Here is an 18,517-nt window from a genome sequence, read left to right on the forward strand (position 1 = left end):
ATCGCTCTCTGAGTTTTGGAAAGGTGTTTGGTAGATTATTACTTAGCTTCCTGTAGGTCAGGGATATTGCCTTTGAAACGGGGGGCCCTTCCAACAGTCGGTCCTCCAGTGGGGACGAGTATGGTATATCTTTGAGGGACGGAAAGGCCGCCCGTATCGCATGGCTGATTTGTAAATACCTATATTGTTCCCCCTGGGCCAGGTGATATTGCTTCTGAAGGTCCCCAAACGTAAGCATGGCTCCCTTCTTCACCAAATCTTTCACCGCGGAGATACAAATTAGGTCCCATTTGTCGAAGCCGGGCTGATAGCATAGCATGCCCAACTTCTGGGTGTACCATAACGGCGTCAACATTGCAATGCTTTTGATATGCCTTTTTTGAGGAGAGCTTTGACTAAACTCAGATGACACAATTTCAATTTCCTTGCCTCCAACTTGCCTTCTAAACTTACTTTTATGCCCCTTTACTTATTGCCCTTGCTCGTCGGATGATTTAAAGCAGTTTGGTGAAAAAACAGACTTGAACTTTCCTGATTTATGCTCCATTCCCCTTTGCCTATTCCCACAGACGTTTCACCTAGTGGACTTTAACTTGATATTCTTGCCCATGCTCAGAGAACCTTTTAGAACCAACTTCTTGTTTTGTTGGTGATATAAATTGTTTTGCTTACTAAAAAAACATCCTCTTATGGATTCTTTTATTTAGGGATAGATTATTTCAACTAGATGTGCGGTTTTGTATTTCAAACTGTTAGATTCATGACTGAGCTTCTTACAATGCTAATTATATGCATTGATTTTGAATCTGTAATGTAATAACCACAGTCTCATCAGTTGTCTGAGTCTTATTGTGTCTAATGTTCTTTCGTAGAAACTATGCTGATTTCAAATGCATAACAGAGATAGTCACAGACTATCTTCAGAACACCAGGTTCTTTTGCTCTTGTTCTGTGTAGCCAAAGCAGAGTGTTTGGTTTGCATGATTCTTGTTAGACTAACCTTCTTTAAGAGCTTTGGTCAACCAATTGAAATACTTTATTTCTATAGCATGGTTTTGAGAGTCATTTACCTGAACCTGATCTCCAATTTGTGAGTTGTCTACAAATCAACGGTCCTCATTGATTACCTAACAGTTGGACATCCTGTGTCCTCTCCCCTCACTACAACAGAGAAAAGTCCATCAGAGGGCCATCGCCTCTGAGGTGAAGTATTGAACCTGAGTAGAAATCCTACCCGTATGGGCCCAGTAGGAGTGATAAGATTATGTTCATAAGTGTATTGGGCTTCTGCTGCAACAAACCTTGGTAGCAGAGTAGTGGTTCAGTCTAGTGACGTGAAGGATTTAGGGTGTCCAAAATAGATTTCCCTGACCAGTCCAAATCCCAAAAATCCCATGCTTTGGCAGGATTGATGGAGTAACTGACGGATTTTAACGACTTGTAGCCACAAACGGAGTGTGTGTTTTAAAAAGGATGTGTATTGCAATTGCTTTGGATTAAGATTGAGGTGTTTAAAATGACTGTGTGTTGATTAAGCGACGTGAAGGAATGGTTAAAGTTCATGTATGATTGTGGCACTTGATTGTAAAGAATTTGAAGTTGCTAATTGGTCCGTTTGTGGCCTAAGATCCCATGATATATATATATATATACCTACGTGGTGGTCTTAGTGTAGAAGACAGTAAATACGTTGTCTATTGTGCTGTGGTGTTTGTTGTGAGACATCGTCAACAACATCTTTTGGAAACTGACTTCTTTTTGAATGTTAGTGGTGAACAATTGGTGTAGTTGAGCTCAGGTGCACTGGGAATAACTGTATCAATTAAGGGTAAAATTCCACTGTTCGAGATTTAATTTGAAGTGAATGAGAAATATAGGTATAGAAATAAGATTATTTTATATTGTCTTTGAGTAAGAGACATTCTTCATTTAGTGGAAGAGACAGCTTTATGTTGAAACAATTGCATACTATCTTGCATTTGCTTAGAAAAATGCACCAAAGAAAATTGTGAAGGAGGGTGAGTTGTAGCAAGGAGCGAGACTGGCTTCACAGTGTGTTGCGCTGTGATTGGTCAGTTGGTGTAAAGCTGCGCTGAGAATAGTTGACAACGTCATAGAACGTTGTGCTGTTATTGGCTGGGAATGCCAAACTAGAGAATTGTGAGAGAATTTCATTTCCTGGCTTTATGGAAAACATTTGCAAAGTATTAGATTGAATAAAAATGTAGGCTTTTCAAACATTTGCAAAAACTGATATAAGGAGATGTGACCATACCTCTTAGAATAGGAGAAGATACACCACCTGAGGGTACACCAGGATACATCATATTGAATTTGAATTGAATTTGAATTTAAATTATTTTTAAAGCGCACATACACCAGCGGTTTCTTGGCGCTACAACTAACAAAGGACCGGAGCAGAAAAACAAAAACAACCTACAGGAGGGTTAGTTAAAGGACTTCATGAACAGATGAGCCTTGAGGTGTTTCCGAAATTGCGGGTACAGGGTGAGGGTTCGGAGTTCAAGAGGAAGAGAGTTCCAGAGGAGCGGGGCAAGGGTCGCAAATTTCGAGCCTCCCCATTTCTTTCTCCGGTACCGTGGGATAGTGAGAAGGGACTGGGTGGATGAGCGTAGTTCCCTGGTGGGAACGTAAGGGGTAATCTCAGAAGAGATGAAAGCCGGTGCCGAGCCCAGTCGAGCCTGAAAGGTGATGGAGGCGAGCTTAAACTGGACCCGGGCACGAACAGGAAGCCAATGCAAAGATTTCAAGAGGGGGGTAGTGTGGTGAAATTTCGGGAGTTTAAAGACCAGGCGGGCCGCCTGGTTTTGAATCTGTTGCAAACGCCGTACCTGCATATAGGGCGTTGCCGTAATCCAGGCGGGAAACCACCATGGCCAAGATGATCAGTTTGAGAGCAGTGAAGGAAAAAAAACGGGACACCCTGCGTATAGTGCGCAGTGATAGGAAAGAAGAAGAAACCACAGAACTAACCTGAGAGTGAAGAGTGAGTTGAGAGTTGAGTTTTATGCCTAGTGTTTTGACTGAGGTAGAAGGGATAGGTGAAGGGCCAAGAGAGGGGGGCCAGAATAAAGAGGACCAGGGGCTGGATGAACCACCCGTCAACACCAGCTCGGTCTTGTCTGGGTTGAGCTTCAAGTGGTTGTGGTTCATCCAGTCCCGGATATGGAGCATAATAGATTGGAAATTTAGAACAGAAGAGAGGGAAGAAGACAGATTAAAAACAAGCTGGAGGTCATCCGCATAATTGAATACGGCGACCTCCATTTGTTGCAGAGAAAAGATAAGAGGGGCAATATAAAGATTAAACAGAAGAGGGGAAAGGGAGGAGCCTTGGGGGACCCCGCACTGAACTTTCCGAACGTCCGCAGTAAAGTCGCCCAGGCAGACAGCCTGGGTGCGGTCGCTCAGGAAGGAGGATAGCAGACCAGAGCGGTGCCCCCGATCCCCGCCGCCTTGACACGGGAAAGCAAGATGGTATGATCCACCGTGTCAAAAGCGGCTGAGAGATCGAGGAGCACCAGGGCCTGGGGCTGGTTAGTATCCATACCCTCCCTGAGGTTGTCCAGGACCGAAAGGACTACGGACCCCGTAGAGTGTGCAGGGCGGAACCCGGCCTGGCGGGGGGCAAGAGCTCCATGCTTCTCCACAAAAGAGCTCAGAGCGCAGGTGACATGGCGCTCGAGCACCTTTGCCAGGAATGGCAGGAGGGAGATGGGGCGGAAATTGGCGGGGATTGAGGGGTCCGCGCCCGGCTTTTTCAGGATGGGTACAATAACCGCAGATTTTAGTGGGTTCGGTACTACGCCCTGAGAAAGGGAGCTATTGAGGAGGTGAAGGGGGAGGTCTGGGCAAGTGATAAAGATGTGGCGGAGAATATGGGCAGGACAGGGGTCTAGTGGGGAGCCGGATTTGACCAGGGGTATTATGGATGTCAGGGTTTCCTTAGTTAGAAAGGGGAGGGTGGTGAGTTCTCCCTTAGGAAAGGGACACTGGGGGTCAACAAAAGTGGGGGAAGGGGGAGGGATGTTGGCTTTAATAGTGGCTTTTTCTGAATGAAATAGTTATTGAGGGAGTGACAGAGTTCTTTGGAAGGGACGAGCTTTAGAGTTGTTCTGTCCGAAAACGCCAAGTTGTGCACGATCGAAAAGATTTCCTTCGACTGGTTTTCTGCTGCGAGGATTTTGGAGGAGAAGTAGGTGGTTTTAGCCCCCAAGATGTCTTTTTTGTATTGGGTCAAGATGTTAATGAACTCTAATCGTAGAGAGGGGCAGTAATTTCTCCTCCAAGCCCGCTCCGCGAGACGTACCGCTAGTTTGGTGGCCTTGAGCTCTTCGTTGAACCACCGGTTGGCATCCTTCTCTCGCTTGGAGGTAATTTGTTTTAGAGGGGCAACAGAATCGCAGCCTGAGGAGAGCCACTGTTCGATGGCCTTGACCTGGGAGAGGGTGGGTAGGCCTTGCAGGGAAGGGAGGGAAGTGGTAAGTAGGGACGATAAGTTTTCCGGATCAACTCGTCCCCAAGCACGAACCCAGATGTTTTTAGGGCGAGGGGGGTTGGTCGGAGGGTGAATGGGGAGGGCAAATGAGATCAGGTAGTGGTCAGACCATGTGCAAGGCGAGATAGAGAGGGACTCCACAGGACAGTTCAGGGACCAGATCTGGTCTAATGTGTGACCTTTGATATGGGTAGGGAAGTGAATATGAGATGTAAAGTTAAGGGATTGGAGAGTTTCTGAAAATTCTTTTGAAGATGAACATTCCGCTGGATCAGAGGGCCAGAAGTTGAAGTCACCAAGAAGTAGAATAGAGGAGTTGTTAACGGTGATTGTGGCTAGGACTTCCAGAAAGTCAGGGAGAAACAATAAAGTGGATCGAGGAGGACGGTAGGTAAGAAAGCAGGTAAGAGGGGGCGTAATGGATGTAGTGCGGATAGCCAGATACTCGGTATTCGCGATGTCTGGCAGGGACAGGGTTTGGAAAGGAAGGTCGGTACGTGCGATGACCGCCACGCCGCCCCCGGCTCTGCCAGTAAGGCGATCTGCTCGGAGGGCGTAGTATGGAGCTGGTAAAGTGGCCATTAGGGCAGGGAGGGAGTCATCGCAGAACCAAGTTTCCGTTAGAAAAAGAAGATCTGGGGCATGAAGGTCTAGCAGTACCGAGAGTTCGTGTGCATGGGCTACAGCAGACCGGGTGTTAAGGTAAAATGCCGCAAGGGTTTTGGAGGTTGCAGGGAGAGCATTGTCACTAGGGGAGTGGGGAGGAACGACTAGAGGAGGGGGGATGTCAAGAGGAACAACGGGAGACAGACCGAGGGACGAAATGCGAGAGCAGGTGGAGGATGGTAGGGACCATGATCCCTGGAGGCTGCGTAGGTGGTCGGGGGCATAGATGGTGAGTGAGGCAGAGTGACGTGCCCCTAGCCCCGGACAGTCGCGGACGGGCGCAGATAGGCGCGCCTTAGGCGCGCCTTCGGCGCGCAATCGTCGCGCCCGCTGCGCCCGTCCGCTGCGCCTCCGGCCCATACACATCCTTTATGAGTTAATCAAAGGGAGAGAGGGAATGGAAGAGGGCGTGGCCGGTAAAGTGGGCGGAGCTTACTCGCTCGCGGTAGATGGCGGCAACGAGGGAGGATTCCCCAAGGCAGCGCCCAAATCGGCTGTCTAGGACCTCTGAAGGCAGGCAAAGATCGTGGCAAGATGCCGGTGAGTGAGCAAACACAGCAGTACAATACAATTTTAAAAAGCAATTAAAATAAGCAGCGCTCCCGGCTTTCCGCCTCAGGAGTTTGTTAGGAGGACGCGCTAGTAATCAGCGCGCCCTTATAACAGATGGAAGGGGGCGTGGCCGGTAAAGTGGGCGGAGCTTACTCGCTCGCGGTAGATGGAGGCAGCGAGGGAGGATTCCCCAAGGCAGCGCCCAAATCGGCTGTCTAGGACCTCTGAAGGCAGGCAAAGATCGTGGCAAGATGCCGGTGAGTGAGCAAACACAGCAGTACAATACAATTTTAAAAAGCAATTAAAATAAGCAGCGCTCCCGGCTTTCCGCCTCAGGAGTTTGTTAGGTGGACAAAGGATTACATCCATGTGTTTGGCTTAAAACATTGACATGAAATTACAGAGCATGACAAGGGTCTAAGGTTTCCTCGTTGTGGGAAATTTAATTTGAGAATCATTGCGAATTTGAGGAGGAAACTATGTGAAATAAAGCCACATCCTAGAGCAATTACTACTCTTCTTATAGATAAATGACAAAACCCAACTACACACCTGAAACAGACACATTGAACATAACATTAAAAATGGAACGGAGAAGAATCAAAATGTATCAATGTCTTCACAGTTGAGTGAATCTAAATATGAAATCAAAATTGTAATATTTTAAAGTGAAATAACGGTTATTCAATATTGTATGAATAATGTTCTATAACCTTCATCCAAACATCATATTTGTTATTATACCATTCATTAAGGGAGATAAAACTTAAAAACTTAAAACTTTAAATGGGCTGTTCTTGAATCACACCCAGGTATGTCTAAAAAGTCACTGTTCCGCCTTGAACAAAGATGGATCCAGCGCCAGTCCACTGACAAGCATGGTCTCAATGAGGATATACACTGGAGCCTCTTGACGTAATCAGTATCAATTGGTGCTCATACAAGCAATCAATAACACTTGAACATGAACTCGTGATAAATAGGACACTGGCATACCACATGAATGTTAAGGCCACCTTACAAATGTCTTTGGATTGCTAACTAGCAGACATTGTCACTGCTTGATGCACCCCATGCAACCAATAAATTCCCCTGTGTGGGTCAATGAAACCAACCCCACTACCAACTCTCGACCCGCATACTGTCTATATTCCTTGCAAACAACACGAATCCTGGTATTAAATAAATAAAGTTAGGTCACCGCACATCCACTGGTACCTTACCCATGTTTATTCTCGTTAACCTTGTCATACTCGATCCTGCATATCGTTGCCAAATACACTGCCAACGGGGACTTGACGCCCACACAAGCCCGTTTTTGAAGCCGCCTCCATCAGTCCCCGTTACACTCACACCTCAAGTCCCACTACACGTTATAGGGACATTCATGCTTAATTACTGACCTCACCAGGTTCGTAGAGACAGCCGTTGGACTGGACAGGTGATCCATCACTCTCAGCATCGCTCTACTCTGGTGGTTGTTCGTCCTCTCTACATGATAACCCAACATGGCGCCCGCGAAACCGGGTTAGCGGTCTAGCATACTGACTTTACAGAACCGGTAGCTCCGGAAGTTCCACATCCTGTTGCCGGCTCCCGCTGGGTATAACTGCTCCAGTTTCCATGTGAACGGAGCGACCCGGTCTGGAAGCAGCGCAGGGGTAGGGATACGGAAGGTCCTCCACACCTTAAGCTGTAAGTATTGGCGAGCACGCTTTGCCCCTTCTACGACGCCCCGAGCATGGAAGGTGGCGGACTGGTTTTGGATCCTCGAGACCGCCGCACTTTTCGGCTACTTGACCCTTGATGAGAGCAGCGCTGGTAAACATTTAGGGCAGCGGCGACTGCTTCACTGGCATCCCTGTGCCCTGCATGTGTGCTCTAGCCACTACTCTGGTGTAAGGGAGCAGTTCCCACTAATGTGGTTGATCTTGGTTCTGGCACTACGTTCAGTCATTTGTTGATACGAGGCCTTGCACACACCACGGCGTGCCATCAGCTCTCCATCAACCTACAATGTGGGTTGTTGGGACGCGATCGACCACACTGAGGAGGCAGGCTCCCCGTCCTTTCAACATCTGGCCACGATGTGTTTTGACTGTTAGAGGTTTCCACGTACCCGCATGCCCCCGCCTTACATGGCCTGGGGGAGGCCTTGGGCATCATTAGTAAATACCGTGTTGATGAGGACACCACCCTAGTACCATCTTGAGATTTTGGCCTCACAGTCTGGTTGTTACTTTGTTTTTACCCTGTCTCAACACAATAGAACACTTATTTTCAGTGTCTGCCTCTACCAGCACAGGATGTCGTAATCTCATGACTCGAGTAGGGTGAGTTAACCAGAACAGGCCTACTGTTGATACTCCACGACTCCATATGTTGCTAAAATGTTTCTGCTGCTTTTTATATGCTAACCCTTTATTGTTTTTAATGTTGATAGTGTGTATTAAGTAATACACAGATCACAGATGATGCATGCCACAGCTCACCTGTGTTCCGCACGTGTGCTTTACACCATGTTTGTTGGATGGTGCACGTTGCATACGGTTATTAGACAGATATGATATCTAACTACTGTCATATTATGTTTTCTTTTGCGGTTGGGGTTTAGATCTGCCATCACCACTTTTTAGGGTGCCTTATGGGTGGTCACATATGTACTTCAATGAGGTCTTGACCACCACCAAAAAGCGTGGGTAGATTCTTTTCTTTGGTCCTGAAGAATTGCCATCAATACATACACAGGCAAGAAACATGTTGACCTATTACACCAGCATATCCCCACATACCTTAGAGTGGGAGTGTGTGTTTTTCTAGTTTTAACCAGGGTACTGACCACAACTCATTAAAATTGTTCTGAGTGGACCACTATTCCCTGTTTTAAATCACAAACACACAATATCATCACCTACACTCATATTTCACATTCGGGCCCTCACACGCACTGCACCCAACGGCTTAAGGAATAAAGATCTCCACCAAGTAGGCCCCATCATGGGCACCTGATCGGGTATTGCAGGGCCAACCCGAGTAGGAGCAGACCCAATGATGAAGCAAGACACCTGCTTGTTGGGTGTGTGAGGGTCTCTTTCCGATAAGGAGGAATCCCTTCTCCTGTCTCTGTGAACACCCACACACTAGGGTTCACTTGCAAGATCACATACCCCCACCTGCATCTTCTCCTTAGGAACTATATACCTTGTTGGTTACATTAGATAAACTTGTAATCAACTATTTTTACGTTTCATGACTTTTCATATTTTGAAAACCTTTTTACAAGGTCTATTGCATTGACAACTCTTTTATCCCCTTTGTAGGTGTAGTTAAACCCAGCCAAAAGGTAGAGGAGGGCTGTTCAAGGTTAAAGGCGAGGATTCAGGCAAAAGGTGATTGGAGGGGAAGCTAAGTTTTGAGAGTAGAAGTGAAACTGGATTCTGAGAGTGAAGATGGAATGTTACTGTCAATAAGAACAATTGGTAGATCTCCCCAAATTAGGTTAGAATGTCAGTTGCAAATAGAGTTCTCTAATATGTACATTTAAGTTGTTTTCAATGTATCAAAAAGCTGTGACCACAGAAGTTGTGCTTTATAACAGTCACATAACATAAGGAGCCTATTGCTTTATGAGTTTCATGGGCACTTGATATGTATTGAAACTATCGGCTATTGTTGAAAAACATACCGTTATTTTCAAATATGAGGACACCAAAATATAAATATGCAGAGTAAAAGCACCCATGCCTACTGAAGGGCATTGAAATTGTGATGTAGTGCTCAGTCTGGCAGCACAAGTATTTTGCAGGCAAAGCTCACCTGGTCAAACAAGAAGACAGTTACATCATCAAAAAAGGAAACCATTTTCCTCTTCCGGTCATTTTCATCGTCCGCCTCATCTGCCGACCTGGGGGACTTGAGTAAGCTGCGTAGATTGCGAGCATCGTCTGTCTCCGTTACAATGATGGGGACGCCTCCCGTCTCAGCCTCTGAACCTCGCCCTGGATGCTTCACTAGGTTGCCAACTTCCTCCTCCTCCTCCTCCTCCTCTTCCCTGTGGTACGAAGGGTCGGGCTGGTAACGGCCACCGGAGGCCTCTTCTCTATTGTCCCAGAAGGACTTCCGGCTGGTGGGGCTCGGGAATGCTTGAAGGTTCAGCGGGGGAAGGGAGAGTGATAGCCGGGCGACTTTTGCTGTAAAAGGCACAGAAACAATAAATGCAACAAGGGATGTTTAGAAACTTATCATTAAACAAGCCAACATCAATAAGAACTTTCCTTAGGGATGAACTAGACAGAAAAAATACCCGTGTAGATTTCCTCTTGAAGTATATTTTTACCAAAATGTCCTGCTCCCACTGAGCATTAAAATTCAAGTGGCACATTCAAGTACCCACTATTCATTCCCACTAACTTGAATTGCTCACAATACAGTGCCTGCTTCTACGGATTTGATATAATAAAGTATCTACTCCTCTCCACATGAATCTTGAACTGAGTGCAATAATTTACCTGTTCCAAATCACTAGTGAAACACCCAGAGTCCAGGAAAGTCACTGCCATGTCATTTGTCATAACAAATAACTTCTTCCACTTAACACAATAATGTATCTCCTTCAACTTCCATTGACATGGATTTAGCACAATAAAGTCTCAGCTACATATCACCAATGAAATGCACCAGTCACATTAAATTACCTGCTCCAACTCAAAGTTTGGTGACATGAAACTACTAATTTCCACACCCCGTATGTCAGTATGCAGTATTTCTATTTTTATTTAGGAGTTATGTTCAGTGCAAACCAGGCCCAGAGGCATCACAACATTATAAAGGCATAAGTGGGTGTGGCGGAGAGACAGTTTTCAGAATTGCTGTGACTACAAAGCAGATAAAAATGTGAAGGTATTTCAACAAGCTAGATAAAATAAATATTTGTTTTCAAAGACCATTTCAATAGATGACATATGAGATAGAGTTAATTGATGATAGCTGAGTGTAACAAAGGTGGAAGTACCTATAGGTTTTTAGTTCAATAAATAGTTAGGAGTTGAGGTATTGGATATCAATAAACGTTCAAGCTCTCTTCTGAAATACTGATGTGTTGAAATCTTACAGAGAAAATGATGGATTAAGGCTCTGTTGCAACAAATGGCAAAAGGCGTTTTCGCTTTTCTAGTTTGGTGTGGATTGTACTGTGCTAATCCAATATTGAAGAACAGAAAATAGATGCTTGAGGTGAGCGTGCCGCTGGTGTTGTAGAGTGCTCCATATAAGGGAGCTGCTCTCCACTTATAACATGAGAACAATCGAGAATTCCCTACTTCTTTTTTGCATAATTTATGCAGATCACTTAGTCTGAGAGGGGATTGTTTGGATTTATTCAGATTGCTCCCTTGTATCAGGACAAAGCTATGCGTCTCTGGCGAGCTCTAACTATAAATAAACTCATGTGTCAGGAGCTGCTATTATTCATTCCAGAATGGCCTGGAAGGAGTTTTACCATTCTAAATCTGTAATTCTGTGCCTGGTAATGATAAAATAATGTTAAAGACTTTGCCATTGTTAAGCTCTATGTGGATAGCATTACTTAATTCTGTGCATAAAGACTCTGCTGCAAAAATGACAAAAGGCTTTGTCGCATTTCTAGCTCAGCGTGGATGGCACTGTGCTAATCTCAAGCTTAAAAACTCTACTAGAGAAACAGACATTTGAGGTGATCATATTTGGAGTGTCTGTGGGGTTGTAGAGTGTAGCAACACAAAAAGATGATGGACGGAATGCTGAACATTGTCAAACATTCAAACGCAATCACAGATCTGGGTTAAATCTATCGTTGTTTTGCTCGCCATGCCAACCCCAGTTTGGACCCAGCCAGGTGCAAATTAGTCTTGACCCTGCTCCCCATGGGAACAGTCCAGTCCGAATGGCCAGGCCAGGTCCTCCCTGAACTGGAAAACAAGCATCCAGGGATCGGTTTCGGGGTATCACCCCTCATCAGCCAAGCTAGCTTGAAACCAGTGGCATAGAGAGCACGGGACCCACATCTGGGCGACTATAGCAACACAAAAAGATGATGGGCAGAATGATGAACACTGTCAAACATTCACCCCCACTCACAAATCTGTAGATCTTGTAAAGCGTTCCATATAAAGGAGCTACTCTCCACCTAACACTTCGGAACTATCCAGGATTCCTTTTCTTTTTTTAGATGTGCCAATAAGTTTGTACTTCAATACCATGAAATAGTTAGGCATTTAACAATCAAACCTTGTCCAAACCTCGAGCACTACTGAGGCGCAATCCTAAAACTCTTTGATCGCAAATTGTACTTTCAATTTATTGTGGTCTCCCTTCCATTAAAATCCTTTACAGTTTAACGGGCCATTTTAGGCGACAATAAATGCCCCACTTGCACAGCACAGGCAGAAACCTATCCCCATGTGCTGTTTGTCTGGCTCGCCTATGCAGGCCCCCGCAAAGTATGGCTCGCACAGACCTGTAAGAGTCTGGGCACCAGACAATGCAGCATTGCCCTGATAATTAGTGGCCTGATCCATCACTCCGCTATGCAATGCCGGTAGCCAAGTTCTTGAGATGGATGTGGTCTATAAGATCACAACTATTGACTGAAAATCACGGAAATTAGAATTATGCCCACTCTTGGAAGTGATACCAGCATGTTAGTCTCGAGATTTGGCCTTGCCCCATGATTTTAACGTTTTTGTCCACCCTTACCTATCTTTGCTACTGTTTTCATGTCATGAATTTTTCTTATAATGTATTGGGACAAACTGACTTGTATGATTATTTGCACATGTTCTTAAGATATTTTAACTAACTGTTAATGTTTTATATTATATTTTATGTACAGATTGCTTTTATGACGTATTGTCGAAATAAAGCTAATTCATATCAAGTTAGGCATTTAAGTATTAGATGATCAATAATCGTCCAAGCTCTTTCTTTAAATATTGATGTGATGGAATCTTACGTAGCACATGATTGAGAAAGTACCATATTCTACAGTTGCATCCTGTAAAGACTGGGCTTTTTCGAAGCTTCCAGGTGTAGTGTTTCAGTACTGTGGAGTGGATCCTGGGCCTCAGGATATAGCATATTTGTCCGGATAGTGAGCATAGTCAGTAAGGCTTTAATGTGAAGGCAATGAAGGAAAATTCAGATTTTCCACAGCTAGGGTGGGTAGAAAATCATGATTTTATTAAAGAAATGGAGGCTGATATTATCCCTCACTTTGATTCCGCACCCTATAATGTGTCTTATGGTTTTATTCCAGGAGGAGACTACAAGAAGTAATGGAGAAATAGAAGAAGAAATAGTTTGTTGGAGTTGTTCTACGAGATGGTCATTGGACTTGTGTTTTTCGTCACGTTATGATCTATTGGTGTTGTTCGCATCAAAAAGAAGGAAGATGGCATGTTTCTTTAATTGCCAACTGTGGCATCTGAGACTCCCAAGTCTATGATGTCATGGTGCTGCGGTGCCATGGTTACCTATGTTCTTAGTTTCCTGAGTAGAATGCTGTTATTTGAAATACTAGTGAGCTGTTATCCTGAATGGCTGTGGCCTGAATGGGTCTTCCTTCTTCTTAGAATAAACCTGAACCTGTTTCCCACTTCCTTGTGTCCTGCGTTTCCCTTTCCAGCTGCATTAGGATCTTACACTGGCGTAGTCGGCAGCTGGAAAGAGGGAGGACCCAACAGCCTCAACATCAACTACTTTGTCCTTAAATCTGAGTGGAAATCTGAGTGGAAATCTGAGTGGAAATCTGTGGTGGAATCTGTGCCACATCAACAACTGTGGTAAAACGTGTGCCTCTTCTTCAACTATCTTCTGGAAATCAAGGGAAAATCTGTGGTGAAACCGATGTGTCTTCTATGCCTCATCATCAACTGTGGTGAAACCTGTGCCTCTTCATCAACTACCTTCTGGAAATCAAGGGAAAATCTGTGGTGAAATCTATGTGTCTTCTAGCACATCATCCTTAAGGTACTGTACTTTTACTTCACTTTGTGTAGGTGACTGGGAGCGTTCGCCGCGTTTGTACACCTCTTTTCCTTGGTGTGTGTGATTCGACATGAGCTCGTCGCTACCTCTGTTGGCCCCTGTGAGTGCTTCAAAGTCTCTGCTGTATGTGCCTGATTTTTGGATTGGCATCAAATTGACAGCTTTTCCTCCATGTTCTCCTTACGAAACTGCTATTACAAAAAAACAGAGGAAGGTTTTGCTCTAATTCATTATTTGGGGCACAGCTCTGGTTTGTTCTCACAGACTGAAGTTACACCGCATGTTGTTAAACCACAAGTTTTACGATCTGGGCACTTTGTGGAACGACTCTGGTCGAAGCTCCCGGTGGACAGTTGGGCGGAAGAACTAGCTAGAACCTGTCCTCACCCCGTAGATGACCCCAACACCGCTGATCAGCTCTTGGGCGAATGGCTGACTAACTCTCTGGACTTACTGATCCCGAATAAAAGGAGGCTTGTCAGGGAGAGAAGAACTGGCTCTGCCCCCTGGTATACCCCCGAACGTAGGTGCATCAGAACCTCTTGTAAAAGGCTTGAACGTGCTTGGAGGAGAGAGCAGACGGAAGAAAGCCGGGCCAATTACAAAAGGGAGTTGAGGAAATATAAGAGCGCACTGAAGGACGCTAAAAAGATTTTCTTTAGCAACAGGATTGAGAGAGCAAGCAATTCTTCTGGAGAATCGTTTAAAATCTTCAAGGAACTTCTGAAAGCCCCGGTCCCTCCAGTGTTGCATGATAATCCCAAAGAAAAATGTGAGGAACTGGCCAGCTTCTTCCATTCAAAAATAGAGAAAATCTTATCCTCCTTACCCACTATTCCTCAAAGCCATGAACCGGTTACTAGCCTCACAAGTCGCTCGATTGAGCTAGCATCTTTAGGCCCCTTCTCGGAAGAGGAGGTGATAAAAGTCCTGTTGGAGATGAAGAGTGGCTCCCCGAGTGACCCAGTTCCCATAAAACATCTTAAGCTCGTGGCTAACACCTTGTCAACTCCTCTGACTGATCTCTTGAACCTTTCACTCGCTCAGGGCACAGTGCCCCAGAGATGGAAAAAGGCTGTGGTGAAAGCCCTATTGAAAAAACCAGGACTGGATTCATCCAATTTGACCAACTTCAGGCCAATTTCACTTCTGCCTGGATTTTCTAAAATTGCAGAGAAGTTGGTCAACCGTCAGCTCTCTCACCATCTTGAGTCTAACCACCTGCTAGGAGATTCCCAGACTGGTTTCCGCCCCGGCCATGGAACAGACACTGCCTTGCTGGCAGTAGTGGAGGAGGCAAGGAGCACTCTAGATACAGGAGGGTCAGTGGCAGTGATCCTCCTGGACTTGAGTGCTGCCTTTGACACCGTGAGTCATCAGGTGCTCCTCCAACGTCTGTCAGAGGTAGGTGTCTCAGGGACGGCCCTGAAATGGTTGGGATCTTTTCTTTCTGACCGTTTCTACCAAGTCTGGGAAGGGTCAGAGCAATCTGCCCTAATCCCTCTTCAATGTGGAGTCCCGCAGGGCTCATCGCTGAGCCCTACCCTATTTAATATATATATGACTCCACTTGAAAGAGTGGTCGCCCCTTCAGGGGTGAAGATCGTCAGTTACGCTGATGATACTCAGCTGGTGGTGGGCCTCACTCAGCTGGCGGAACAACCTGAGGTGTTACACGACTGCCTTGCCAATGTTTATCGTTGGATGTCTATCTCCGCCCTAAAGCTTAATGGAGGTAAAACCGAGCTGATGCTCCTGGGCAATTCCAGCCCCTCCATTATTGCGAGCTGCTGGCCCCGGTCTCTTGGTGACCCACCATCCCCCAAGAAGGAGATCAAGTCCTTGGGAGTATGGTTGGAAGAAGACCTGTCCTTCAGGACTCATGCCAGGAAGACCGCAGGGGTTTGCTTTGGTTTACTGAGATCAGCCCGAAAGGTGCTACCTCTGCTTCCTGATCCAGCAAGGAAGCTGTTGATACGTGGCCTGATTCTATTGAGGCTCGATTATGGGAATGCGCTGTTTCTCGGTGCTCCTGAAGCGACCTTCAAAACGCTCCAACAGGTGCAAAACGCAGCTGCGAGAGTCCTTATGGATGTTCCCAGAAGGCAGTCTGCTGCTCCGGCCCTCAAAGCGCTTCACTGGCTCCCCGTGAAGGAGCGGGTGAAATTTAAAGCGCTATGTACAGCCCACAAAATTTTACATGGCAAAGGCCCCCCCATCCTTGCTAACATGGCCCGTCCTTACAAACCCCCACGTCTGCTGCGCTCGGACCAAAAACACCTTTTGCAGTTAGCGAGAGTAAGAAGAGCTCGTTCTGGGGGCAGGCGTTTCTCTGTGCAAGTGGCCTCTCTTTGGAACTCTCTGCCCCTCAAGATTCGCTCAGAGCCCAAGATCCTACCATTCAGGAAACTTCTTAAGACCCACTTGTTTCCATAGTAGTGATTAGCTGAGTCTCTCCTTCTGGTCTGTTGCGCCGGGATGCCCCGGGTAAGCTGAGCGCATTATAAATTTCATATTATTATTATTATTATTATTTTAACGGCAATTTACAGTTTGATGGTACTTGAACGAGCTTCTGAAGAAGCTTCCAAGTTCTGGGGAGTCAGGGATGAATTAGCTGTGTTTGATGAGATGCTTGTACGTGGCACACGCCTAATACCTCCTCTTGAGCTTCGCAAGGAATTGGTGGAGTTAGCTCATGAATCCCACTCTGGTAGGTCTAAGACCAAAGAGAGGCTTAGATCTTCTTACTGGTGGCCGGGCATGGACCTATGTGTTGAAAGGATTGTAAGAGAATGCATGGTGTGTGCTACGAGTGAAAAGTCCAAACCCTTGAGGGTCCAACCCATGGTTATTAGGGAGCTGCCATGTGGTGCGTGGAAAGAGGTAGCTCTAGACATTGTGGGTCCTGTTCATTCTAATGGACAGCAAGTCTTCATTTTGGTTCTCCTGGACTTATTTTCTAGGTGGCCAGAAGTCCAGTTTACCTCTAGTGTAGAGACCATTCAGGTAATTAGATTTTTTTTAGAGCAGGGAAGGTTATCCTGAATCCATCCACACTGAAAATGGGGTTCAGTTAGTCTCGAAGGAAATGGAGTCCTTTTTAAAGAACAGGGGCATTAAACACAAAAAGTGTTCTCTTTATCACTCAGAAACTAATGGCATGGTTGAAAGATTCAACAGGGTGATAAAGGAGACCATCTCCTGGGCCAAGAATGCTGGACTTAACTGGAAGGAAAAAGTACTAAAAATGGTGGAGAATTATAGGGTAACTCCTCACAGTTCAACTGGTCAGTCTCCTTTTATTCTCTTCAAAGGTAGAGATCCTTGCACTATGGTTGAACCGTTTTGGGTAAGGCCCCTTGAAGAGTCTGTCTCACGTTCCTCTTCTCATGAACCTGCCTTGAACTGGCGCAAGAAAGAAGAGGACATGTGTTTGGCTAGGAAAGTGAATTTTGATTCCAGGAAATCTGTTTAAAACACTGAAGTTAAAGTTGGTGACTTGGTTGTTGTCAGACTTCCAGGTTATAAAGTTATATTCTCAAAGCCTATGCATGTTATTAAGGTATTTAAAAATGCAGTTAGGACTCAGGACCACAGGATTTGGAATTTATGTAGAATTTCTGAATGTTCTAGTCCGATTCCTCTGGAGCTCTTTCTACTAATAATTCTTTTGCTACCCCACGCATGTCTTCTAGGGCTGTTGTGATGCCTCGTTACTTAAGTGACTATGTTTCATGATTTTTGTACTTTATTTTGTTCTTCTCTTCTCTTCTCTTTTCTCTTGCTAACGGGGGAAGGTGTGTGGCATCTGAGACTCCCAAGTCTATGATGTCATGGTGCTGCGGTGCCATGGTTACCTATGTTCTTAGTTTCCTGAGTAGAATGCTGTTATTTGAAATACTAGTGAGCTGTTATCCTGAATGGCTGTGGCCTGGATGGGTCTTCCCTCTTCTTAGAATAAACCTGAACCTGTTTCCCACTTCTTCGTGTCCTGCGTCTTCCTTTCCAGCTGCATGAGGATGTTACACCAACTCACAGCAGCAACTACATAACAATGCAAAGAACTTAGAATAGGAACATTTTAGTGTTCTGATACCTACTTTGTTCCCTGTGTGGAAGCCAAATTCCTTCTTTGTTGCTGCTCACAGCTACAGATGAGTTTGCTTTTTTCTAACGCTCATTTGGGGTTTGGATGACACTGTGTTTGTGCCTGTGTGCTAGTTTTAGGTCTACATAAGGCTAGCTTGCCTAAAGGATCCTGATTATAGAATCCTTAGCGCTTTAGTATTGTTCGTCTAGTTTTTATTTCCTTTAATTAAACCCCGGGCCTTATTAGCACGTTTAGACAGGCTTTTTTTACCTCAACCGGCTCCAGCATGTCTGGTTTATACCAGAGTCTTACCGTCGACTCCCGCAGGCCTATACTTTTTCAGGCAGCGTGAGCATATGGAGCGAAGGCTCTGGTACGCCCAAGTTGCTGGCGGTAATTGGACCCAAGGACTCCAGAGCCCTCAGAGCCAGAGAGGCCTTCGAGAAGTGTTAGCAGTTTTTGTGCGCAAGCTCTCCCATACCAGTGATCAGCAGCAGGGACTCGCACACCCACACTTTAGGAAAAGCATTTGCTCCGGCGACAGCCAAATTCGCGATCGGCAACTGGCTCTCACGGGCAACCAACAAAAGCACAAGATTCCTCAATTCCACACGGGGAAAACATATTTGGTGTGTACAGCAAATAAATTTCACCTGATTAGGTGT

The 18,517-nt window shown here is 45.6% G+C and overlaps 1 protein-coding gene across 2 annotated transcripts in view; it reads right to left on the reverse strand.

Moving 5' to 3' along the window:
• LMTK3 (lemur tyrosine kinase 3) overlaps nucleotides 1–18,517 on the reverse strand; it is a 196,895-nt gene that overhangs the window by 14,852 nt on the left and 163,526 nt on the right. For both annotated transcript variants that reach the window (XM_085616455.1, XM_085616454.1), the window contains exon 13: nucleotides 9,554–9,927. In XM_085616455.1, the coding sequence (XP_085472581.1) occupies nucleotides 9,554–9,927 (374 nt within the window). The remainder of the gene's footprint in view (nucleotides 1–9,553; nucleotides 9,928–18,517) is intronic.

The sequence above is a fragment of the Triturus cristatus genome, chromosome 7 (genome assembly GCF_964204655.1).
Source record: "Triturus cristatus chromosome 7, aTriCri1.1, whole genome shotgun sequence".
Lineage (NCBI taxonomy): Eukaryota > Metazoa > Chordata > Amphibia > Caudata > Salamandridae > Triturus > Triturus cristatus.